This window comes from Siphateles boraxobius, unplaced genomic scaffold (genome assembly GCF_051911475.1).
Source record: "Siphateles boraxobius isolate OS27281-9 unplaced genomic scaffold, OSU_SipBor_1 22, whole genome shotgun sequence".
In the NCBI taxonomy this organism is placed as follows: Eukaryota; Metazoa; Chordata; class Actinopteri; order Cypriniformes; family Leuciscidae; genus Siphateles; species Siphateles boraxobius.
This window is the reverse complement of record NW_027508833.1, coordinates 4,542,443-4,569,936: the sequence shown is the minus strand read 5'-3', so window position 1 is coordinate 4,569,936 and position 27,494 is coordinate 4,542,443. Positions and strand designations below refer to the sequence as shown.

The window sequence follows — 27,494 nt, the reverse complement described above, 5'->3', positions numbered from 1 at the left end:
CAGCTGTTTGGTTTGGTTCATGGCTTATACCTTAACGGAGACTTTTTTAAATCCCTAAGGGAAAAATGAATGGGAAACATACTTTCGCTGAAAAAGTGGGCAGGCATTGTTGCACTCTATTAGTACTGGCCAATTTTATCAATCATATTTTTATCAATCATCAGTTTCAGTGTGAATCTGGACATCAGTAAAATCAGATCATTTCAGGGCTTATTTATTTTTTCCAATTCAAATTGTATATTATACATTGTACATACAATATGTTCAGCAATATATATATATATACATACATATAATATATATATATATATATATATATATATATATATATATATATATATATATATATATATATATATATATATATATATATATATATATATATATATATATATATATATATATATATATATATATATATAGTCTTGGCCCAAACTCATGCTATTGGTTGAGACAACTTGGCTCAAACGTTTTGATAGTGCCAGAGTGATTACACATTTGGGTAAAATTTCTGATCTTTTAGTTTGTATTTTATGTCAGTTATCTTATGTCAAAAGTATGTCCCAGCTGAGCTATGCTTATCTAGTCAGCCTTATGTTTATGATAATGCGAGGTCTTATTATTATTGAGAAATGCGGTGAGGATACTGTGCATAGTGTGTGATTCTTTCTAGACGTGTTTAGAGCATAATGTGTAATATTTATTAACAGTTCTTGATGCTGCAATTATGGAGTGACCATGAATTGAATCTTAGTTGGAAGCTGTGCAAAATATGCCATACAATCTCCAAAAGAATTACTATGTGCATGTATTTTATGTATAGACGGTGTTCTGCTGGGCTCAGACGGCCCTCTCCACAGGACAGTGCATGTTAAAAACTAATAACTCCAATCCACCTCCAAAAATACAGCCAATGGCACAAAAATTCCACCCAATTCCATCTTAATCCCCCACTGCATTTTATGTGGACATAATAGACGAAAAGAAATTTTGTATATCATTCAGCAAATATGCATTGTTGTACCATTACTGTATTATTATTTTAATCAATTCATTAATCAACTGTAGCATTATGAGGCCTGCATTTCATGCATTTCGGGAAAGGCTGATCCTCTCCTTGCATGACTCCCATTAAAAACCGCCTGTGGAGACAGTTTAGGAAATGTAATATTACAGCAATATTGACTTCCGATGCAACAGACACAATCTTAGGCCTCCAGGCATGGGGAAATTAAAGTGATGGCATAGCACAGTGAAATGGCCCTATTTCCCCCATTCTGAATGGGGTAATGAGGGTTAGGCGTCTTCATTAAACATCTGTTAAGGAAACATTACTGCACATCTTTAAATGGTGCCATTGGTCATGCTGAGTCGTAGAATATGAGGCCTGTAGTGCATTGAGATGTTTAAAGAAGCATTCCAGGTTAAATACAGCTTAAGCTCAGTCAAAAGCATCTGAGTTTATATAAAAACAAGTTTATAGCAATGCAGTTTTAATGGGTCTTTGATAATAAAATTGGATAATACATTTGTGAATTATTCAGTCATTTTTTCTTTAACTAAAAAAATAATTGACCTGTAAGGTTGTGGCAAATAATGTTGTGGCAAAAATTTCAAAACATTTTGTTATTTTTATTGCATACTCTGCCGTTGTACAACTGCCACTACTGCCCTGTTTACACCAGGTAGTATGATGCGTTTTGATCAATCGGAACACAAGTGGACGACACTAAATACAGGTGTAAACGGGGTCTAAAACGCTTTGAGCTTGTCCACTTTCAACGATTTCCAGACGTAGTTGAAAACGCATCAATGTTCTCTCTCCATTCCTGATTTGTAACTCACACTCACAGCGTTTGGTGTGGTCTTGTGGCTGTCAGAGACGAAACTAAAGCTGTTGCTCCCTGTATGTTGCTACCTATCTGTGTGTGTTCGATCATATGTATGCAAGCTTATTTTGTCCATTAGATCGAAAGATCTGAAAAAACACATACATTAGACCTTCCCTCTATGAAATCAGGACAGAAGTGGCTGAAAGTGGACAAAAGAAACGGATTAAAACACCAGGTGTAAACAGGAATGTGTTTCCCTTGTTTACTTGTGATCTGATCGACCAAAACGCATATTAATATCAGGTGTAAACAGGGCCATAGACTTCTACTATAAGTGCATTACTGAATGCTTGTTTGTTATTTCAAACTAACTGACAAGTTCATATTATTGTGTGTGGTAATCAACAGCAGCTTTCAATTGGGTTTAAGATGTAAGGGTTTTCCTTCATATTTGAAGATATCAAGGTTCTTGGCAAGAAAAACAAAGGGTGGGTGTCACAGCTAAAGAGGAAATATATTTACCAAAAAATGAATGGCTGCAAACCAGAGCGTTTTAGAGATTAGACTGGCTAATAAAGCATATGCTTAAGCTGCCAGGAGCTCTTGTTTCTGGGTCGGTGATTTACCTGACAACAGAGGTATGCTGGAGGGGGCAGCCAAGGGACGTGGGAAATTACAGCGTTTTTTTCTTAGTCTTAAACAGAAACAAATACACAGAAAAACATATTGAGCTTAAGTTATGAAATCCACATTGAATGAGTATCAATATGGCAGAGAACAAAATATTGAACATCAGAACATGTCATAACAGAATTTTTATTTTGGTAAACTAACCCTTTAAATGCTCATATTTACATATGCAATCACATTCTAACACAGGTACTGCTCTCACAAAGCCACCATCTTGCTAATAAACACAGCTCACCATAGAGAGCCATGGGGTGACTACGAGCGAGTCGAGGGTCCAGTGAGGAAAGCACTGTCATGACCATATGGTAAAGTGCCTTATATGGACACAAAAGCACCAAGACAGGTGGGCACTGGAGCCCAGTCAGCTGAGCTGGACCCGTCTGCTCTTGGCTGGTGTGTACCCTCACAGGTGTGGTGGACCCGGGACTGAGGAGGATGGGTGAAGTCACCTTCTGCGGCCACACGGCCACTTCTATTACGTAATCAACATCATGAACGTACAGTAAAAGGCTAAGCAATCAAAATGTTTTCTTAGTAGTAGAGCTGCACGATTCTGGATAAGTTTGTATCAAATGTAGACAAATGTAGATTTGTTTGTATCAAACAAATAACGTAATTTACTAGAGTTTCTGACTAAATGTTAATTGCTGCAGTCTATTTAAAATGTTTAATTAATCTGAATGAATTTTTTTTTTAATTGGGTTGAATTAATGATTCAATGACTCATTCTTCACTTGTTTTATATCTAGATGAATCAGCGTTTTTGAACGAATCTCTTGAATGAATGATTCAATGAAAAATACATTTGTCTAAAAGTCTTGTTGCCACCGGGTAATCGATACAATCAAGGGGGTTTGCTCTATTTTGATCGCTACCGCAGACATCAGTGTTTATATCCTAGTACTTCTGTGTTAATATGAATATTTGTAACACAGAAATAACAATACTATATGGTTGAAAAGACTGTTTGTAAAGCGGTTTCATACTTATACATGACAACTGCTCTCCTTGTCAAAGGTTTCATAGATACAGGGAAATCGTTGTCATTTAGGGATGAGATTGCGTAGATGTTTGAATCGAGATCACAATCTTTTAACGGTTAATCGCGAAGCTCTATTAGTGGTAGAATGATATTGAGTTTTTGATGGATGAGAGTAGGATGGCCAATATAAAGCCTATATATATAATCAAAATTAGAGTACTGCTCCCAACACATTGGCCAACAGAGAAACTTATCAGCCGATGCCGATAACTATAAAAAATGTATTAAAAAAAAATCGGCCGATATATCAGCATTCGCAATAAATTAGTCGACTACTTGGTAGGCAGTATTTTAGACATACTGAATGAATGAAATGGTGGGAATTTTTAAGCACTATATCACATCGTTTTGCAGTTTCTAAGATGTTCTTAGCGGCTTTTAGAGTGCTGTTATGTGGTTGCAAGGGTATTCTGGTTAGTTGCTAGGTGAATGTTTATTGGTCAAAAGCGTCCACCTCCAAAATCTCTGATATACTTGTAGGCTGTGTAAAAAAAATCTATCTATCATGTCAACTACTTAAAGTTTTCTTAAAAAGAATTTTGTTCAATTTATGACCCTGACATATTTTACTTTTATACCCCCACCCCCCCCCCAAAAGTTTTTCATAGAAGAAATGTATGAATTCCTGTCATTGTACATATGAATTTATGTTGGGTTTTTTGTGTACATTTAAAAATCCAGACAAAAACTTGCATAATGCCATTGACCCACATACTGCACAATAAAGTCAGGAAAGAATATTACGCAAGAATGTAACAAGCAACAACAAAACAGGCATTCAAGCCTTTTTGCTCTGAAATTCCTCAAATCTAAATATGTCAGATAAAGTATAGGGCACAGAATGGTCAGTCTCAGAGTGGTGTTGGGTGCCAGGGTAGCAGCCTGGGGACAGGCCTGTCCGGTAGTGTTCCTACTGGGAGTGGCACGCCACCTCAGCATTACCACTGGGCACGGGCGAAGCACCTAAGGACCCCAATGCCAACCCAGAAGGGAGTCCCAGACTGTGCCGGAAGCACTGAAACCCCTAAAACACTCCCTCCTCCTAGTCCTGGCATCTCAAGCCTGCCAGCTATTGCTCTGAGCCCAACAGACATGCATGAGTCCAAACCTCAGCCTAAGCCCGGACAGATAACCATCAAAACCTATTACGCTTATGTTTTCAATTGAAAACATAGATTATATACTGAAACTTAAGAGCTAAGAGTGTTTGTGTGTGCATATGCAACCAAATCCCTACTGCCATCAGCCACAGGAGGAAGATGGGTTGCGGGGTTGTGGGGCCAAAGGAAATGACTTTTTTGGTTGTTGTAATCCAAAATTGGATCTAAATCCTTTGAGGCTTAAAAGCAGAGGTTGCATTGGACATGTAACCGCAGCCAAATCTCTGGGCAGCTTGGCTCGCAAACCCAGCTGAGTGAGAGCATGCGTTTGCAAAAGTCAAGTGTAGATATTAAAATAAATGCAGCAGCTACTGCCTGTTTAGACCCATTTTTCTGATGACTGAACTCCAAGTCTAGGATGGCAGTTAATGTCAGGGCATTTTAACTTGATCACAAAATAATGGTAAAAAGGCATTGCATGCAAATTTTTATATAAAAAATAAATGTACATTTATATTGTCGCTACTGGCAATCTCAGTAAAAATATCACTCGCAAATTAATAATTTTGGTCGCAAATGCGACCGTTTTAGGCGCAGTCTGGAGCCCTGCAATATAATATTCAACTTACATACTATATGAATATGCAAAATAAAGTCGACCTGGAATGCTTTACAATTTACAATGCATCCCCCTTGAAACTGCTAAAAACCCTGAGCATCACGTGTTTTTTTTGAGTATGTGTAGTAGAATATTAACAGAAGAGAGTCCCGCTCCTCATTCATCGTAGCTATTGATGTATTTCTTTGGTCTAATGGTCTGAGGCCTTGTTTACACCTGGTATGCATTTTGGTCGATCGGATCACAAGTGGACGACGCTAAATACAGGTGTAAACGGGGTCTAAAATGTTTTGAGCTCGTCTACTTTCGACCACTTCCAGACGTAGTTGAAAACGCATTCGACTGGATTTCATAGTGCTTTCATAGTGTTAACGCTCATGTGGTCGAATGCGTTTCGAACAGCCGTAAAAGACCGTCTACTCTTCACCAACTGGCCTAATGCGTAAACATTATGGGAAGCACGCTTGCCAGACGGGATTTAAACTTTGTCGGCTGAAGACCCAAGTTTTGTTTGAAGATGGAAAACGAACAAAGCACAATGTTCTCTCACCATTCCTGATTTCTAACACGCACTCATAGCGTTCGGTGTCGTCCAGCCGCTGTCAGAGCAGAAACAGAAGCTGCTGTTCTCTGTATGTTTTTCCGTCGTCTCCATATGTAAATTGTGCCAGCTTATTTTTTCCATTAGATTTAAAGATCTTAAAAAAAACTTACATTTACCCACCCATAGACCCTCTCCTCGAAGAAATCAGGACAAAAGTGGTTGAAAGTGAACAAAAGAGACGGATTAAAACACCAGTTGTAAACAGAAATGTCTCCCTTGATCCAATCGACCAAAACTCATCTTAATACCAGGTGTAACCAGGGCCATGAGAGTGACCTACCTGCAGACAGTGAAGCAGAGGGCTCCACTAGCCCCAGCCCCAAAGACAGCACACAAGACATTGATACTGTGAGCCGGAGAACTGAGAGGCAGCAGTGAGAGCAGCAGAGAAGACAACATGGTGAAGAGAGGGTATCCTGGAGGATGGGCCACCTGGGGGAAAACACAACTGTAAACTCACTCACAGACCATTCTGATAACAGCAACAGAATTTAAAGACCCCCCCACCCCCACCCCCACCATACAGTTCTGCTTTCAAAGGCAGACCTTACTTTTGCGGGTTACAGCGTCACACTGTCCTCCCCCTCCCTTAAAGCCTGATCTCATGTCTCCTTGCCTTCCCAGCAATTAGGCACTAAGTCCCCTAAGGAGCGATAAGGACTAGAGCTATTAAAGGCTGTCTCACTCCTACTGGTCTGATAACACACACAGGCACAGCAGGCTGAGAAACACTGCACACTAGAGCGAAAAGCAAGGAAACGTCTCTGAGAAGAGGTTGTTTGAGGGATGGATTGAAAATTCGGTGGACAAGTGGGTGTCTAAAAGCTAGTGTGAGTTCAAGATCAAAGCAGGGAAGAGGGCCCCAGTCAACTGATCCCTCTAAACAATTTTGTAAGGCTGAAGTCGTTGTCAGTCAGATTTTTGGAACTGTGATAAGTCAGTGTTGGGGAGTAACTAACTAAAAGTAACTTAAACTCAGAAGTAACTCAACTATATATTATTGAAAAAATTTAAACCCAGTGTACTTTGCGTTCACAAACATGGTTTGATGACTAGTCCAGGGGTGGTGGACCCCTAGGGGGCTGCAGGGGGTTTTAAGGGGTCTACAAAACTTAAAGATATAGAAAAAAGCATTTTAGGAAAGTTTAATTGTAACATAAAAAGCCTCCAGGGTTCTTTCAGTGTCCAATCTGGGACCTGCCTAATTTCTGGTTGAAAGGGTCTGTCTGGAGCACAAAACACATTTCCCGAACGAAATATTAATTTCGAGAAATTAATATGAATACGAAATGGAATGTACAAAAAACATTTTGTTGATCCAGACAGACACTCGTCCCATAAAACAAGCAGATATAAAAAAGAAAAAAGTCAGAAGTGTAACTTAGATGTAAACTCAGAATTGTGAGGAAAAGAGTCAAAACTGTAAGATAAAAAAATCTGTCAGATTTGCGAGATGTTCAATGCAAGACAAATTTAAAATTGCAATAAATAAATTGTTGTTTTATAAACACAATAAATTCACACAACTCAAAAAAAAGTTGAGAATTAAGTTGCTAACTCAAATATACTTTATTTCTTACAATTCCATATTTATATCTCATAATTTTAAGGAACTGAGACCCTTACAAGGGGATTGTTATATCTGGGGGTCCGTAAAGTTACAGATGAAACCCCTGGATGACATCAACTATTGGCCGACTACTAAAGATGAGTAGTCCTGCACGACTACCCATTTTTAGTTTCTAAAAAGATTTTTTATCTTTTCCTCACAATCCTACTCTCTTGTATTAAAGCATGGGGTTAATTTTTGTGAATTGATTCGTTTGTACAATTAATTGAACTGAAGCGGTAAAAAAAAAAGAAGCAAAATCCTTGCATATAATATGATATTTTTAGCTACTTAGCTTGTCAACAGGGTAGCCTGACTTTAGTTGAGTGACTCTAAATTATGAGTAGAATCGATAGTAAAGTAGCTTCCCCAACACTGCCAAATGTCTGAATATAAAGTAAAGATAATTTAGTTATGATAATTTACTTATTCCTCATATTGAAAGCTAATTCAATATGAGGAAAGAACGGACAGCTTGAAGACAAGAAAGAGAGGTCAAGGCAGAGAACAACAGAGAGGCTTGGAAGGGGGCACGAAGACAGGACAAAAGAAAGAGAGAGACAGTATGGCAAACAGATGGCAGGGGCGCGAAGGGCACGCTTGGAAGTGCCAGCAAGGTGTGTGTGACTGCGCAAGTGACGTGTGAGGTGTGTGGCAGAAATGCCTGCACTGGTGCCACGCGAGGCCGACGGCGTGGAAAGCAACGCAGAGCCGTCGCCGGGTCTGGAAGCGCGGGTGGCATGGTGGAAAAAGGCGAAATGCACAGTAGGGGGCAGTCCTGCTACGAGGAGTTTAAAGGAGAAAAGATCCACGGCTCCAGGGAGCAGGAAGGGAGGGCCGGCGGCCTGTGGCCCGGAGAGAGCCCTCCGGCCCTGGGGAGAGCCGCAGACAGGCAGGCCACACGGACAGAGGGAGGGATTACTGGCATAGTGACACCGCCACAGACTCCCTAAAAGGATCGCGACGGCGTAATAAACTTTATTAAATAATAAAACTTATTATAACTGTTAACCCGATTTAGTTCATTCTTTGCGGCTTACACACGAGCACACACGCATGCACAAAAAGGAGAGGGGTTGAGTATAATAAGCCTTATACCGTACATAAGGCGAAGCTTACAAAAGCCATCGCCTAACCATTCAGTCTAATTGGATTTGAAGAACAGGGTTGCAAATTATAGCATTCTCTAGTCCTAACTTAGTCAAAAAAAGAGGTGCATAGAAAAGAAGAGAGGATAAAAAACCTGTGGCCTGAAAAGTAAATTAATCATCTTTCTTCTCCCCCCATACTTAATTAAACTTCCTTAATGCTTATAAGAGTTAATGAGTGGATTGATTAAACAATGCAGCTAATGCTTACCCCCAGTTCACAAGCAGCAGTGATCAGCTCTCCTGTGGTAGAAAAACAGAGAGGGAAATTAATGTAAACCCAATAATTATTATTAAGAGACAAGTCCGCTCCTGAAAGTTTTCCCAAATCAAATACTTGCACTGGGTTTTGCATTAATTTGCCCGGATCAAAACCTGCAAAATCTTCCCAGTGTGACATTTCCTAAGCGACACGCTCATTCTCTTCCATCGCACACGGCTCCCCTGATCCCCAAGCAGACAGACGCGCACATACACAGGCAAATCTATTCACTCTTCCCATATTCTGTGACTCGAGATGCAAGTGCAGAGCCCCATCCGTCGCTGTATGAACTACATGGACGTAAACGCCTGTGAGTCCCTCTGTGCAGAGCCACACGCATACAAAAAGCTCCCTTTAAAACTCTACGAGTGACTGTGGTCTTTTTAAGACCTTCTGTGTTTCCACTCACAACCATTATTCACACATATCTAGTCCTGTAAACCATCAACATATTATAAACCTATGACTCATTCACGGTTCCAACACTTTCTGTCCAATCAGTTTCCAGGACCTTTCCAGGCGTTCATGATTACCTGACAGATTGTTCAGCGTATTTCTGGATGTATGTAACCTGAATGAATAGATTTTACAGATTACATGAGAAATCAAATTTGCCTTGATCTTTTGACATATAAGAGGTCTTAGTACCATTAAAACATCCTGCAAGTTTCAGAGCCTAAAATGTCCACCTCATTATAAACAAAGCATTTATTTAACCAAGCTCCAAAAACGGCTTGTTTCGATATTGTGGGATCTGTGACGTCACACAGGCAAATACGTCACAATTACGTCACAGCGCTAGCTGGAGGCAAAACAAAGGGGAAAGTGGAGGCAGCAAATACAAACCAGCACAGATTCGGCTGCATAATAAGGAGCTTACATTTGTATTATTATTATTATTAAATGTCATCTTGTTGTGTTGGGTGCTAGAATCAATGAAAAATTAATATGCTGTATCTGGAATTTTTATTTCTAGAAAATATTCACATCATTAAAATTGCACCGTAATGTCACTCTTTACATTGTCGTCTTCTTGGCGCTGGCTAGGCAGAACTGCGGATCATACCACACAAGTCTTGTACATGAACATTCAGCACATAGTTATAGGCATCTAAAGATTTATATGCCCTCAGTTTATCTGTACGCTCTGTTTCTCTATCGGATGGGTGTAGAAGTCAGGCCACTCAACCGGAGGTAGCCTAGCGTTAACGTTAATCCTGTCAGATCGTCCATCCATTGAGTGAGCGTGTACGGGTCAGCCAATCTGGTTCCGCCGGTTAAAATTAACTTTTGAAAATAACAATCGCGGTCCTGGACAGTGAGTGACCTTGCACATGAAGAAAAAATCGGATTTTCTCCAGTCATTGTTTAAAAAACAAGCTAACAAAACTTGCAAACTAATGTTAGTGAAGTGGCCAGATGGATCGTTCTGCCTCCACCTAAGCTCCGCCCACAAAAAAACGTCACCATGTTTACTAACTGGAAAGGGGTCTATACATTTTCAAATACCTGCCTCTAGAGCAAGACATCAACAAACAATTTGTCCATAGGATCCGCCCACTCACTTAAAAGCAATTAGAACCCATTAGTGATGGGAAGTTCGGATAATTTTACTGACTCGGATCTTTGAGTCTCATTCAGCAAAATGAACAAATCTCAGCAGAATATAATTGAAATGTCACAGCCCCATAGGCTGATGCTATGTGGTCTGTGCAGAAATTATTAGTTCACCTCCAGAGTCTTTGGGTCTGAGTCGTTCGTTCATCATGGATTATGGAAAGAAAAATCGAGAAGTTAGGGAAATTATTAAATTGTAAGAATTTTGAGGCCAGAACTGCATCACTTTACTGTACGAGTAAAAAAAAAAAAAAACACACAGCACGCTTGTTTGTAGGGAAGATTAGGAATTATTAACTAATTTCAGTATCCAACACGGATGTCAAGTCACGTGACAAAAGAACGAATGACTCGGACCCGAAGACTTGGGAGGTTAACTAATCTTTCCTGTTTCCTGTACAGAACCTATGGGATGTTGCGCATGTGCAGTCAACACAAAATGAACGAATCACTCTCTGAGACAACTCGTTATCACTTAGTCATATTATTAAAGATTATTTCAAAATGAATGAATCGTTCATGATCAACCCATCACTAGAACCCATTAAGGATCCCCATGTCAGGAACAAGTGGATGGTTAATTGTCAATGCCGTCATGGATCGCGTCCAAGGATGTTTGTTCTGAGAATTTGACTGCAGATTGTTTTGCAAACGAAGCACAGTGTGATAGAAAGTTTACAGAGAAACTTTTCTTGACAGATGAAGCAGTCAGCTTAGACCTGACAGCGGCTACATCGCAAACCGTATATTTCATAATGCTTTATCTGTAAATTAAGTTTTTTATAATGTTTTCAGAATACTAAATCGCTTGCAATAGTGAGTGGGTGTAGCCAATCATAACTGCGGCCGTTTACTGACAAGCATTAAAGGAGCCGCCCCTTAAAAACTGATCATTTCAGACAGAGGCTCATGTCAGTTTCAGAACAAGGGTTGAAAAATGTTTTTCATTTTCACACATATACTTTTTTTTTGTGCAAAAAAACTTACTAATATCAACATTATTAGTGATAGTGCACTTCAAGGAACATATTAAAATGATTTTAAAAAATCCATGTCATGACCCCTTTAACAGACAGACTAACTGGCCATTGAAGTCTGGTTTAAAACCATTTTACATTTATAAACATTTCAAATATATTATTAATGAATTAATTATTTTTAAATAAATGTATTTACATTTAAACTACCATTACATTTTTTTTTAAATAAATTAATACTTTTATTCAACAAGGGTGCATTAAATTGATCAAAAGTGACAATAAAGACATTTCTATTTCTAATAAATGCTGTTCTTTTGAACTTTCTACATTTATTAAAGAATCCTGAAATAAACGCAGTCTTGGTGAGCATAAGCGACTTCTTTCAAAAATATTAAAAAATCTGTGTATCCATGACTTCAAATTTCATTCAATTCCATTCCTTTTCCATGCTTAGAAATAAACATTTTAAAATGCATAGGCCTAGATGTTTATAGGTTTCCCATGGCAGTGGAAAGCCCTGCTCATTACAGTATTGATACAGAGAGGTTTAGGTGTGGAAACTGTAGCAAATTCAAGACTTTACAATCAAAATTGAAAAAAAAACTGTTTTTAAACTGCAGTTCAGAGATTAATGGGCAAAAAGTCCTTTCGCCTACTAATCCCAAATGTTTTTGCCCTGTTGTATAAATCTAAGCAATGCTGCCTGACGCAATACTTGTCTAAACACTGTAAAATCCTATAATCTGTGCTCTCTGATGCAACATGAAATGTTCAGTGCATCACAAAATTTTGAAATTGTTAGCTGGCACTTCCTGCGTATCACTAGCGGTCGTCTGTTTTCGTTGTCATGTTGGAAGTCCTCTATCTGTAGGTGCAGACCCCTCACACTTCAGCGGCTGAATTTCCTCTGCTTTCACAGTCTCATTTAGAATAGAAATAAATACACGCGCGGTGAGGCCAGGTCTACCGCATTTCAAAGCATGTGGATCTCCCTGTAATCAAAATTTCTCATGTTATGCATCACAATTTCATTCATGGCAGTGCAGTGCTGTGTCTAGACCCCAAAAGAGAGCCCAGTCCCATGGAGGGAGGACTAAACAGAGAAAGGGGTACAGATGCAGTTGAGCGCAGGACAGCGGCGGAAGGAGCGAAGTGTCTCTGTGATAGGCACCCACAGCAGCCTTTTCCCCCCCATAATCCCCATCATTTCCACACTCGCATTCCTAGACAACAGCGGTCCCGCGGGGCGCCCGCTCAGCCTCTCCGGGGCGCAGCACACCTAAAGGGATTAGGACTGCGAGACGGAGACCTGGAGAATTTCTGCCGAGCATTGAGCTGGCGCTATCACACCAGCATCCTGCAATGTCCCTAAACGCCACGCTTAAGGGGTTGGCTGTTTTTTCCCTCTCCGTAAGCCCCAAACAGCTTCTTGCACACAGCCCAACCCCCCTCCTAAAAAGCCTCCAAAAGCCACCCTGCCCGTGCACATGCTGTAAAGCTCACAGAACAGCAGCTTGTTGTTTGCTCCCCCCAGAAGAAAAATATTTATTTTTGTATCCAATTAGTGAATCTGGCTGTCTATAGGACAACATTTTAAAAAAGCATTGTGCAAGACTGGATTCATGGGACAAAAAAAAAGGGAGTGTATAAATAAAACACAATAAAGAAATCTAGTTTAAAACACACGCCAAGTTCCTACAAATGTAATTTGTATTCTTGCTGGCTTCATATGGTTTTGAAAATGTTTTATACATTTAAAATAAATGTGGTCAAACTATCAATTAAAAACTTGTACATTATTTTACTTAAACCTGTTAATCTTGATTACATCCTAATCATTTTTTCAAATGATAATATAAGTCTTTAGTGAATAATTTAACTATTACAAATAAATATAATACATTTTTTGGGAAGTCAGACCAAATGACATTTTACAAACTGAGCTAATCTTGCCTTGTCATAAAAAGGTCAAATGATGATATTTTAAAGGACCTTTGACCTTATCACACAATTATGAGTGTCAGCAGGGGTCCTTGTTATGATATCATTTCCTGTCTTGTTTTTTGTGCATGTTTACACCACATGACATTGTTTGTAATATCACAGGCTTTTGGGACAAAATATGTTAAGAAGCAGCGAAGCAGAAGAAATAATATTAAAATATTAAACCACTTATAAGAGGGCTAACATAAAGAAAACTAAACAAAACATACACTGTTTTTTTACAAACCCATTTACTTCTTTCATTATATTACATGAAAGCAGAGCGCTGCATGTTTTCACCAATTCTGCAGTGTGTTAATATCATCATGTACAGTATTTCTCTCTCTCTCTCGTGATTAATGGTCTGACGTCAGTCCAGAAGGATTAGTATTTCTGTTCTCTTGACAGCTTTGAGCGGGACACAGACACACTCCTCTAGTCTGACCCAGCAGTAAATAATCTTCCCATTTGTTCACACAGATGATAATGTCAATAATGCCAAAATATAGTAGGCTAAAACAAAAGTGGCATCTGTAAACGCAATCCTAAAAACAACTTTTTCTCTTCAACAATTTTCAATTGAAACCAGAAAGTGTCCAATACTTTTTATCGTTTGGTCATTTAAAACCTAACAAAATAACAAACACTGCTGTATAAAGATGATTCTCAACTATGCTATGAAAGATATATCGGAATGAATTATACAATTTTGCTTTATGAAATATGGGTAAAATGGCCATAAATGGGTAGTCCCATTCAATACAATGTATCTATACACTGTATATGGTTTGCATGATATTAATGTGTTCTTGGGGCAACATGTACTGAAAACAGAAGTGTAACAATGGGAGTAATAATTGGTAACATTTTCATAATAATATCTAATATTTCATAGGAATATATAATTTATGTCTCCATTCACTTGTTGTGTCTCCCAAAATGCCTTATAAACATGCTTTAAGTCCTGGTGTCTCTGCAGAGGACATGTATGAAATCAATGCACTGTTTTGTAACAGAAAGATTAAAAACCACATAACATTCACGAAAATTTCTAAATTGGTCAGATTTAAATGAAAATTACAGAATATTATCATATTTCTATAAGAGTGCTAAATTCAATCACTTAATTAATGTCAGTCATCTTTAAAGACCAAGGAGTTTTTGTTGTTGTCATGTTGAAACCTCCAAACATTTGGTATCTCTGAAAAGCCCTGAATGTGCTCTTTACGGGACATCCAGACTGTGACATGTATATGGCGTCAGAGAAATTCACTAAAATATAGTCCATTACAGAGGACAAAAGTCTTTTCCTGTGTCATACATATAAGACTTGAGTATCTAAATCATTTTTGGGTTCCACTGTAGTAGGTGATGGATTGAGAGAGGGTTCTAGAAAGATGAACAATAATCTCAATAGGTCTCATGCGATTCACACTTCAAAAAGCGTCATGTCATACGGCGTACTATGTGATATTACAATATGCTGTTCTGTGATAGGCTGCATGTGATATAAACACAAACACATGTGACTGACTGCAGTTTTACCTGAGTCTCCACCGGGCACAGCGCGCGGAGCCGAGGCCACGTACACCGAGAAAACACACACCACTGTCGCTCCTGTCAGGGTCCATGTCCACCTGTCCGACGACATTCAGACGTCTTCTGAGGTTTGAAGTTAGTGTTAATTATTTGAAACTTGTTACGCGTTTATTCAACGTGTCTGGAGAAGCATTCTTTCATCTCGCGAATCTACTTTGCAATCCGGAGCGTACTCCAATAGAACACCGATAGATACATGTTTATATATAAACATATATGCTGTACGACAATAAACGGAAGCATTATTATCGAGGTAAGGTGTTAAAATAACAAAGTTATCGTAAAGGTTGCCCTCTCATCTATCCCGGTGGTGGCAGCCTTTATGTAGAGAGCATTGCAAATGTTGCTCTTAACAAACCGAACTGAAGCCTATAAGTTAAACATCGCGTCATTGTGCGTTTTTAGTCTTCTCAGAGGCACAATCTGGACTGCATCTGCATTTACATCTGCACTGTTGATCTTTTGACTTTTTTCCCGCTTGGACTCGATGATAGTGCTGGATTTCACTTCCTGGTTGGGAGGGGTTTGTATTAGCGCTTGTAAAAATTACCATAGTAACCGTAGTTTCCGGCAAATTACCGAAGTTGCTGCAGTTCATGTGACTACTGCAAAATCTAAACAAATAAATACGGGATGTCCAATAAACACGGTAATAAGCTTTCAGAAACTTTTTAATCTCTCTTTGATGGAAAAAAATCATACGGAGTTAACTTACCACATTTTTGCTGTTAACTAACTGTAGTGTCCATATGGTTAACATGATTTGTTTCTTTCTTTTCTTTTCCTTTTTTCTTCACCCTAATGTTAACTAACGTTATATTTTGTGCCATTCTAGATGCGGGGCCATCGTTTCAGGCTTTAATCCCATAATAATCCGGTGATGTGTAAACTCATTCTTACTATAATGATTTCTTTACTATAAACATACCTTAAAAATGTTACTTTAACTGTTACTACAATAAAACATGGTATTTTCCATTAATATTATCAAAATAATAAATGAAAGTGACACAATATTCCTGAAAACCTATGCTGTTTAAAGGAAATCAGATATTATTTTATCATAGTTTAATAATAATAACAGTAACTATATGGTTACTATGATAATTTTTTAGGGTTAAAGTAGACTGCATATAGATTGCACTGTTGATGTGGATCATTAAGCATACAGCATATGGAGCGTTGAAAATATTTTCCCAAACATTGGACAAAACAACTTTAATGTCCCCCTGTAGTCAATAATTTTAACCCTTAAAACTCATCTTTGATCGCCAAAATGACATATTAAACTTTTTATTTCACAATTGCAAGTTTACTTTTCACAATTCTGACTTTTTTTCTTCATAACATTATGACTTCATAACTCTCAATTGCGAGTTTATATCATGTAATTCTGAGAAAAAAGTGAGGATTGCGAGATGTAAACTCGCAATTGTGAGAAAAGTGTAACAATTACCCATGTATTTTTTACTCTGTGGTAGAAACAATCTTCCATATGAATGTAACTCTACACCCTTGCTTCATTTAGTATACGCAGGCACATGAATATGCAAATTAGCCCCGCCTCCACTCAGTCGCGAGTTCATTGTTCGTTTATTTATTTGTATAGCACCTTACAGACATCCACAGTAGTTCCAAAGTGCTGTACATTGTACAAGCTCAGATTATCTGATCCACTCGGTCAACTTTACTGTAGTAAACGCTGCAAAATGGCAAGTGGAAATACTGGTTTAATTCAGCCATAAATGTTTGCACCAGAAACTGATTCAGAAGAAGAAGAGGAAGAGTGAATCATACAGGCTTGTATTTAAGGCGATGCGTCAGAATGGTAATGGTTTGATGTATCACTTTCTACGGTGTCGGACACATAGCGGTAATGAATATGATTAATCTTTTTCTTGACTATGTTATCAAACAGCTAATAATGTGTTGCTAATGTTACACAAACCATGTTCCTGCTCGCCATCTCAGATTCAGACAGCTGCCTTCTAAAAATCAGCATCCTTAGAAACACTTTGAACAACTCAGAACGCCAGTGGACAAAAGGCATATATATCATAACATCGTAATATACATCATATACATAATTCACCTGCTATATTGCTAAATATACCCGGTTTTTCATATCAACAGAAAAATATACCGGGATAACATAACTTCTCTTGAGACTGCCCTGCTTTGCAGCAGTTAATGATATGCTGAAGCCCGCCCACCTCGTGACGTGATTGGTTACAAGGTAGTTTGTGACATCAGAAACACCAGCGATTTCAACCCGTCTTTTTTCACAGCAGTTTTAGGAGAAATTTCTTGGCATTTGGCAATAGTGTTGACTTGTGAATTTGCACATGGTTTGTCTTAAAGCATATTAAAAACACCACATAGACATATAAACAACATTAAAAGCTTGATGTTCACCACAGGGGACTTCAAATTAGACTAGGACCATAAACATTAATTCCTCACAGCCTTATTTTAATTTGTGTCAAATTAAATGACATCTGCCCTTACTGAAATCCTTGTGCACACTTTTAATGGCCTTTAATTAGCGTGTTGCGTTTATTTCCCTGAGTGTGACTCGTTCAATCAGGCTTCAGCGCTGAAATGATTTGTCTTGCAGTTTTTACAATTAGCTGCAGTAAAAATTCTTTCTGGTTGCAGTTGCGAGATGTGGATGTAATACGAGACCCTTCTGTGCCTGTAGAGTGGAACCTCATAGAAATGTCATGCTAGACTGATCATTAATCCTCCACTATCTAAACTGAGTCTGATCCTTGACTAAATTGAGAGCTCTGAGAGGTAGAGATGTGTCAGCACCTCAGAGTTCATAATCCTCCACGCTCCCCTCCACCCTTTACTACTGTCCCTACTGTCTAATCACTGTTTCAACCACCTACCTGACACACATACACACACTGTCTTTCTTCCTTTTTATAACACACATCCACAAACCTCTTTCCCCAAAGCAAAATATATCAATTGCTCTTTAGAAAAATGTAAAATCGCTTCTAGGGCAATATGTAATGAAAATGATGCAAATACTCTATAATAATCCTATATTATAATTATAGTTCCTAAATAATACATAACCCAGTTATTTAATTTTAAATGTAAAAGCAAAATAAAATATAACAGTTAAAGTGTTTTCTGGAAATAGAGTAGTATTTTTTCCATTCATTTTTTCCATAGGGATTTTAATAAAAAAGTCTTTGTTAAAGTGTTATAAACCATTAACCAAACCAACCAGCTAGGTGAATCATAACATTACAAAAAAGCTTTGGAAAATCGCACAAAAATACAGTGGAACAAGACTGTACTTAACAGTCAAACTTATTTAGGCTACATAATGTTGGTTATATGTATAAACAATATATTTCAAGTTTACTGCAAAATATGCATATATGTACATGCGTGTATGTATGCATGTATGTATATGTGTGTGTGTGTATATATCTATATATACACACACACATGTATGTATAGGCATATATATATATATATATATACACACACACAAATATAAGTACACTCGATTATGTCATGGGAGTAGGCGGAGTTAAAGAGCTCCTTTGCCATGTTTTGCTTTCTCTGACTCTGATTGGTAAAATTATCTCTATAGCATGATGGGTAATGTAGTTTTTCATCGCGAATTCTGCTGTTAAACGATTATTTAAAAAAATAAGTTGAAATAATGCTGGCTGGCGGCTATACCATCGATTAACAACCCCATAGCTCACAGTAGGGGTACAAGTTATCTTTAAAAATCAGTTTCCTTATGGAGAAAATGAATGGAACACGACTGTTACACTCTATACAGTTTACACTCAATTTTTGATAATAATGAAACAAAGGTGATCACCAATAATGGTGATTTACAAGAAGGAGCATTGATGCTGCATAAACAGGTAGCAAAAGATAGGAGTGCCCTAAGCCAATGAGAATAAAGTAACCACGTGTATCTGCAGTGCTTTTTTGAGTGCAGCATTCATACAATTTAAATGCAAAGAATGTGAGAATTATTCATCTGGGTTGAAAATTTAAAAGAGAAGGCTTAGTTTTTTCTTTTCTTTGACAGGTTAATCTGGGTAATTCTTGGTGTGTCTTAATTCTTCATCAATCTGTAACTGGTAAATCTGCCGTTCTGAAAGTTCAGGGGTTTGTTTTACCATTTCAATTCAAGTATGAATAATTTTTTGAGACTTAGTCAGAAAAAAAAAACATTTGATGAGAAAAAATGTTTATTTGATGACCTCAAAAAACTCTTTACAGATGCCTAGTATGTACTCTATACCCCTTGTTTTGTGTGTGAAATGTCTGCTGACTACAGCCAGTGCAGAGAAGACACCAGGAAATCACAGACTTTTAAGAGCAAAGCCAACATCACACATATCGACATCTGCACATGAATTCAATCGCTCAATGCATCAGTGAAAACTGGATTAGAGTTCCTAAATCGCAGATAAATCCGCCACTCATTGCAATATGTTTTGGCTCCAGCCTGTTGCTTACTATCTGCTTACTTACTGTACACTGACAGTCTGTTTTAATCTAAACCCAAGAGCCTAGCAAACAAGTGGATTTTCAATAAAGCCCTTTAAAATCTGTAGAGAAAAATCCCATGATCCTCTGTGTTAGCTACACAAATATGCACAGCAATGAAAGGATTCGGTCCGCAACAGATTAATTGCAGTGGTAAATGCAATATGTCTCTCATGCACTATGTATTACTAGTGCGCCCTATTTTATTAATTTACAGATCTATCAGACAAGCTTTTTACAATCTCTGAGACAAGCATGTAATGATATACAGTTTATTGGGATCGCGGTTTCTTAAAAGCCGACACAAAACAAAAAGGCGATTCTTGTGCACATCAACCGACTATTTAGGCCACCTTTGTCTTCTGTTTACCTCCTTGTGGTTTACAAAGCACTCCAATTAAAATCCCAAAGATTAGGACAATTGTGATTAATATTCTTTAGCGGGGCCAGGAGTACGAGGCACAACAAAAGCAAGGACTGCTTGGAATTGCCTTGAGCAGAACACCTAATGGCGGCCAATTAAAATAAGAGGATTCAATTTGGCCAAAGCAACAGGAACCTAAAGATAATGCATGTATCTAAAATTGCAGTAGATGCCATTCTCTTGATTCTGCTTCTATCATGTTTGTTATGGCATTTTCGCAAATTACCTGCAACTATTGCAAAAAAAAAACCTTAATAAGGGGGAGGGGAGGGGGTTAAGAAAATGTAATGTAACTGACACGGTTTTAAAGCAAGAAACATTTTTAAGAACATATTCAATTTAGAGTTGTTCTTTTAACTAAAAAGGCAACACTTTACAAAAAGGTACAATTATTGTAAGTTAATGCTTTAGGTATGAATTTACAGTGAACACATCTAGGTTACTGTTAATTCATACATATATTTGAAAACTTATATTCAAACAATTAATTTACAATATACCATTTAAGGTCAGTGCAGTTTTTTTAGTTTTTTTTTAAGAAATGAATCCCTTTTTTTTTCAGCAAGGGCACATGATCAAAAGTGACAGTAAAGAAATTCATGATGTTACTAAAGATTTCAATTTAAAATGAATGCTTTGCTTTTGGAACGTCCCCAAAGAAATTTTAGCAACATATGTTTTCAACAGTTATAATAATAAGAAATGTTACCTGAGCACCAGCATAATAGAATGATTTCTGAAGGATCGTGTGACACTGCAGACTGGAGTGATTGAAATTGTAATCATATTTCACAATATTACTGTTTTGTCTCAAATAAATGCAGAGTTGGTGAACATAAAAGACTTTTTTCAAAAGCATAAAAAAATCGTACGATCCCTCACTTTTGAACGGTATTAAACAATAGAATGGACATAAACCTGGATTAATAAATGCTGCACAAACAGTTCTTTATTAGTTCGTGTTCCCTAATGCATCAGCTAATTGAGTTACGAGAAATTTCAACCAAAAGGATGGAGCTAAATGAAATGGTTAAGACCTCAAGAAAGAATCAAACAGAAAAAAGCTTTTAGCGTAGCGGATACTCAGGTGTGAGGAGGATGTGTGGGTGACACTGGAGATGTGCAGGAGGGAGAGCGAGACAGCACATCACAGCACTGGCTCCATGTGGGAGCAATCCAGTTACTTAAACTGATCAAGATTTAATTAACATAACGCTCGGCAATTACTCTGTAATTAAAGTCATTTGTCCTCTTGTGGAGCTGAGAGTGCCACTGCTGAAGAGGGGCTCAGTGCTTCTGATGTGTTTGTGTATTAGCCTAGCCCTATATATACACTACTGCTTGTTTTATCATTGGCCATGAAGACAAGAAACTGGATAAATAAATGAAAATTTACGATGTGGGTTAGTAGAAGCACTTCGCCCTACTTTGAAATTCTATTGTTGCGTTAACAAAGGAGAACGGTCTTGGTCAATATATTATTAATGACGTCAGGGGCTGTTGCTCTAATTTAAAAATTATATTTTTTTACAGCACTATTCCGCAGTTAGGTGTATTACATTTGAATTATATTTAATAAATAGGCCCTTGTATTGAGGAGAATAGGACTTGTCACACTCTTTAATCAGTGTAATACTTCACAAGCTAATTTTTAAAGGTACATTGTGTAACTTTTTTGTTCAAAATTTAAATAATGAGTCAAAACATCATCATTCTTCCGAAACGTGTTTTTGTCTGGCTTTGATTCACTATGATTAGCCTATTATTAGTGTTTATATTTTAGACCTGTCGTGATGGTTTTCGTGGGGAACTGCATATACGTCGCTCGACCGTGTGTCTCTCGTCAGATCCGTAAATGGAGAAAAGTTGCTCCGGCTGCTTTAACGTGTATGGTGTGGGAGGGGAACGGGTTAGTTGTTGTCACGAGCGAGAAAGGTTGACGTGGAGCCGCTAAATCTTGAACTTCTGAGGAATCACCCGTTACAAAATAAACACACAGAACAGAGGAAATCTGCTGGCAAAAAGAGAACGCTCATAATAACAAGAATCAACATTAGCTTGGCTTTTCAGAGATGGCGAGAACTGAGGGATTTGAAATGCGGTAAAGCGACGCGGAGATGGTGTTTTTATTACTCGACAGGTGAGAAAGGCATTTTATTGAACAGATAAATTGCCATTTGTAGCTCTTTAACAGAGGTGTAAAGCATTATCTATTGTGAAGGGTCATCTCACTAATAATGTAGCGCTGCGCTGGAATTTGTGAGAAAGAACCAAAGCACAACCAAAACAATGTTCTTCTGCAAAATGCCTAAACATAGTGCCTAAAAATGCCTAACAAACCTACATAGTGTACATTTAAAGTGAAGTTTTGTTTACCGTAGTCTTTTCCAAAGACTATTCCAAGAAAACTCCCTATGGCGATTAATTTTACGTTTCGCCAGTTCATATGAATTTGTACCATCTCATTTGTACGTTTTCATACAATCTGCTTGCGCCCCACTTTAGGGGTTATACTTTTTCTTTTAAAGAGCTTACCTTTAAAAAAACAAAACAACAACATATGAATTATATCACACAAATTCATATGAAAGCTAGGAAATTATTGCCGTTATTGCCTAGGAAAAAGATACAATTTAACACAAGTTGACCAAACTTACTTGAATTAAATTGCTTTAAATATATATATATTTATATTCATACATCATATATTCATATTCATACTTAAATTTAGTCGACGTAAAAGCCATGGTCCACAATTGTTTGAAAATGGTAATTGTGTTGTTTAATCAGTAAAACAACGATGAAACAAACCTCTTCACCTTTTTGATGATAATTTTCACAAATTAAGTTTCCAACTAGACGTTTGTAAACAATATAGATAATAGGTTAATAGGATTTTTGTCTACAGCCCATGTGACAGTCCTAGTCTCTGCAGACGTTTAATCTGACGTCATGTGTAGGCCTACTATAAAAGGATTTTATTCTGTATTAAACAGCAGTGCGCCACGACTCTCGCGCCTTCGGATGCCCGTAAACAATCTGTGATGACAACAGAAGGCAAACTGGAAGCCTCACGCCGCTCTTTCAAACCGAGGCAAAGATTACGTGTTTTAAAAGCAATTAAAGAGACGTTTCAGACCCGTCATTCATTTTCAGAGGTGAGTGTGTGTGAATGCGGACCTCTCCCTAAATCTGCAGACAGTCACTGTAGCCACGAGCAGCTCCACTTACAGGCCGTGGATAATTAATGGGACATTTCAGCGGCAAACAGTGACTAATTGCGCTAGACAGAAATAGCGAGGAATTAATAACATGCATCCAACACTTGCCACGATCCCCTACCGCTTCAATTTGCCGGGAGATTAAAAACGACTGCCAAGTTTACTAAATTAAGAGCGCGGGGGAAACGAACGCGCGTCTTGTTGTGTGCGCGTGCGCGTGTCTGTAGCTTTTACTATCTCTTATTTACAGGCAATGATCTGCATATCATCTCTCGGGGTCTCACGCTGGGAGGAAGAGGTGAATATCAAGAGCACCACCCCTCCGAATGTAGGTGTCCTATTGATCACTTGGCGTCCGGCCTCCAGCCACCTGTGGCATATATATATCGCCTTGCCAGCTCACCGGTCGCTGGACAGAAAACACGGTGAGTTCGACCTGTTTCCCCCTGCAGGAGTTTAGCAGTCAACACATTCCTTCTAGAGATGCACACCACTAACCCTTATCAACAGCCCTAGGGGAATGCTGTTGACGTCTGTCATCATTTGGAAGCTAATGGGATCAAACCACATTCCTGCTACATAGTGACATTCTGAAAAATTAAATTGAACACTGGGAATTTCAATTTATCCAGTAGGATCATATTTGATTCTTTGAGGATTCTTGTTTCATCCCATTTAGGATTGGTTCCAAATTATGATAGAAATTCCATTAGCATTCCCTCGGGATATTTTGCTGCTTTACGAAAGACCTCATGCGGTCAGGACTGGCCATGTAGTTTATCCAAAAGGACAGGATCAATGAGTAGGAGAAAGAAAAGGAACGATTTTCACTAAACAGAAACGCTTTTTATTCATGTTGGTTTCGGTTTTAAAAAGCTTTTATGTCGCTTTCATGAAGAGTTCAATTAATGACCAAATGTCATGTTGTGTAATAGTTGTTATTTTACAAAAAGTTTTTAAATATATTTTTCAATGTAGATTGTAATTTTAAGGACTCGCACCATGACATTTTAGAGTCTGAACTAGCCTTGTCATAAAAAGTTCAATTTATCTGATATTTTAAGAGCCTTTTTTATTATTATAATGCATCAAACAATAAACAGACATAAAAGACAGAACGGAAAGACTCTCTACTACAGGAATGAAATTACATCAAATCTTCATTTTACGTTTTACAAATAGGCTAAAATAAGAAAAAGATAACATTTAAACACATACAGAGGAAACATTATGCATCAGTGCCATTCCCCAAAAAAATCATAATATTTCAAGAATCTGTCACTTTTCTTGTTTTTAATCAACCTAAGAGATCTGATGTCAATTTCAATTAAAAAATATGAAAAAGTAGGCTGCGAGTTAAATCATGATTAAAAAGTGCTTACCTAAATGAAGAGATAAACTCTTCCAAAGGTTTTGAGTTTTTTCACGTTGGAAAAATAAATGGATCAGTGTTTCATCCTTATTCCCACAAAACGAGCAAGAACTGTCAACATCCATACATTTTGCAACCGTATCATTCACAGGATATATTTGATGTAAGATCTTAAAATGATTATTGGGAATGCAATACTTATAACAGCCAGGCTTCCTTCCAGTTTATAAACCCAATCAGAGATGCCTAGTGAAATTTCCCTTTATGAACTATCTTTTTTTTTCTAAAGAATTTGTCAAATATGCTTTTACTATTACATATTTTGTATAAATATACATCATTTCCTGTTTTTTATGACTTTACTGGTCGTATTATAAGCAGTGCAGCAGTTTTTTCAAAACAATAATATGAGATTACTATAGGTTCTAATATATTATAGATTTGTATCATTATCGATTTAATTCCTTTTAATGAGGCTTTTTTTCTTCGTTATATAAGGACAGATGTAAAAGTTATTCAAGTCCATGTGTTTTCACAATGCATATTTTTGAACATAATAGTACAAAAAACATCATGTCTCTATTAAAACTAATTTAAACCGATAGCGGTGCATTAATCGAAATAATTGAAATGGAACATAATTATGATGATCGCTGCAAAATACAGTCATCAGTGTTCACATTGGTGCTTGTTCTGAAAGCTATATTGTGGGAAGATCACCTTTCTGAAGGTCTCCTCTGCACTCCTTGATGTCACATGTTCCTGTGTCTTGACACTGCTGATCGGCCGTCATGTCTTGATTTTCTGCAGCTTTGATCCTTCAACAGTTGAGTGTGAGAGCTGGCAGGCGTCCTGAAGGAGACCGCTAGCAGGCACCAGTAAAAAAACCCATTCTCTCTCTCTCTCTCTCTCTCTCTCTCTCTCTCTCTCTCTCTCTTCATGCCCTCGCTAAGCCTCGAGCGGTTTTAGTGGATGCACAGATCTCATAAGAGAAATATATTGAAAGGTATCTCAGCTGCAGCTGTAATTAATATCGAATTGGTTTGGAATAATGACAGGACAGAGAGCAGGTGCGCATATTAAGTGTCCGTGACAGGCGTCCTCTGTGCATGACTTTAGTGAGGTGGCGTATAATGTTACATCACACGTTACAAAATAACATTCCACAGGAAGCACAAAAGACTTCAATCACGAATGCAGACATTATGTCATTTTTAATAAACCCTCTTAAACGAGGGCAAGCCAAGCAGAGATTTCCCGACGAGCTCTCCGTCACCTTTACTACGATGACTGTCAGTGTCGAGTGGGACGAGACGCATCCCATCTCTCCCGCATCTACAGGAGGAAATGTTAATTAGCAGTCATGGCATCCCACTGATCTTCCCTTTCAGAGCGGCTAAATGGCATGCTGAAAACCGAAATCCCTTTATATGCCCTTATTTTGTAGTGTGAGCGCGTATGAAAGGGACGAATATGTCAGCGCTGTTTGATGGATAATACGCTTGCCATTATTCGAAACCCTTTCACACTGGGATTTTAGTGCATTTTTTCCAAATGCGTAGTGAGTTTTAAACCGGAAACATGCACGGCTCCAGACGAACCATCGTGTTAAAGGTTGTTTGTTTTTTTTTAAAGAAAACAAAAAATCCATTAAATGTCAGTAAAAGTTTAGTTCAGTTTAATAGCCTAGTCTCAGCCTAAAATATATATGTTTGAAAGCAACTCACACTGACATTTCTTAAAATATATTAGTGTCATTGTTTTGTCTCAAGATGCACATCAGTAATGTTTTTCTAAGGCACGTTTATAAGATCAACTTAAATGTCTTAATTGAACTAAGGCCTAATCCTGGGTTAGTCTAAGCCTTGTCTGTGAAACCGGACCTATGCGTTTTAAAATGGTGCTTTTATTCCTCTCTTGTTTTCCACAATTAAAGATTATTATAATCGAAATGGTTTGACAACTGTTCACTTCACAAATGAGATGTATTATCATGAACAAAATAGTTGCATTTAACTTGTTAAAAATTGCTATTTACCTTGCAGTAAAAAGTCATAAATGTTGCACTAAAAAGAAATGTAATTCATACTTATGTTATATATCGTTGAATGCATTCATGTCTCTAGGCCTAGCTCACAAAAAGTGTGATTTTCCAGTTTGGTTGATATAACAGCACCCTCTTGCGGCTGTGAGGAATTATTACATACAGTAACTTCAAAAAAAGAAATGCTGTTAGCATGTCTTTAATCTTTACAACATTTTCATATCTCGTAATATCAGATCTCTATTGATGATTTTTGTTTTCAGCAGCCGATCTTTAGAGCGTTATCTTCAAAAAGTTCATCATTTTGATATGAACTAAATTCTAAACTTTTAACTTTATAATGGGATTGATGATGTAATGCAAGAGCAACTGAAGAAAGAGAGTAGGAGGAGGAAGCAAAAAGATGCTCTTCATAGGTCAATGTGCAAGTACTCGAAACTCTGATGTGCAGACAATGGTCATCACACAATGCTAGTTTTAAATATTTCAACATTATTGCATAGTTCAAACAAGAAAAAAAGAAGGCTAAATCTTAACATGCTCTGACCATACCTAGTTCATTGAAAACCGATTCTCTGCTTTGAATGAACATATAACTCAGACATAGTGGAAGTGACAGAAGCTTTTCCCAGTACATACATGTCTAGAAGACACGTCACCGTTTCATTGGGGGTCCAAGCACCAATGTTGCTGGAACACTATTGTGTTTGTAATGCTTTTCTTATCATTCTGTATTTGTCTGCCCCTGCCTGGAGACGACAACGGTATCTTTTCAAAAGTTTGCATTTTCAGGTCCCTAAAACACTGTTGTC

The 27,494-nt window shown here is 37.7% G+C and overlaps 1 protein-coding gene across 1 annotated transcript in view; it reads right to left on the bottom strand.

Moving 5' to 3' along the window:
• tmem260 (transmembrane protein 260) overlaps nt 1–15,608 on the bottom strand; it is a 39,149-nt gene extending 23,541 nt beyond the window's left edge. Inside the window, exons 1-3 of the mRNA XM_077238424.1 lie at nt 15,032–15,608; nt 8,856–8,887; nt 6,168–6,319 (exon numbers count right to left, since the gene is read on the bottom strand). Of these exons, the coding sequence (XP_077094539.1) occupies nt 6,168–6,319; nt 8,856–8,887; nt 15,032–15,137 (290 nt within the window). The 5' untranslated portion in view covers nt 15,138–15,608. The remainder of the gene's footprint in view (nt 1–6,167; nt 6,320–8,855; nt 8,888–15,031) is intronic.
• Between the last annotated feature and the right edge of the window lie 11,886 nt (nt 15,609–27,494).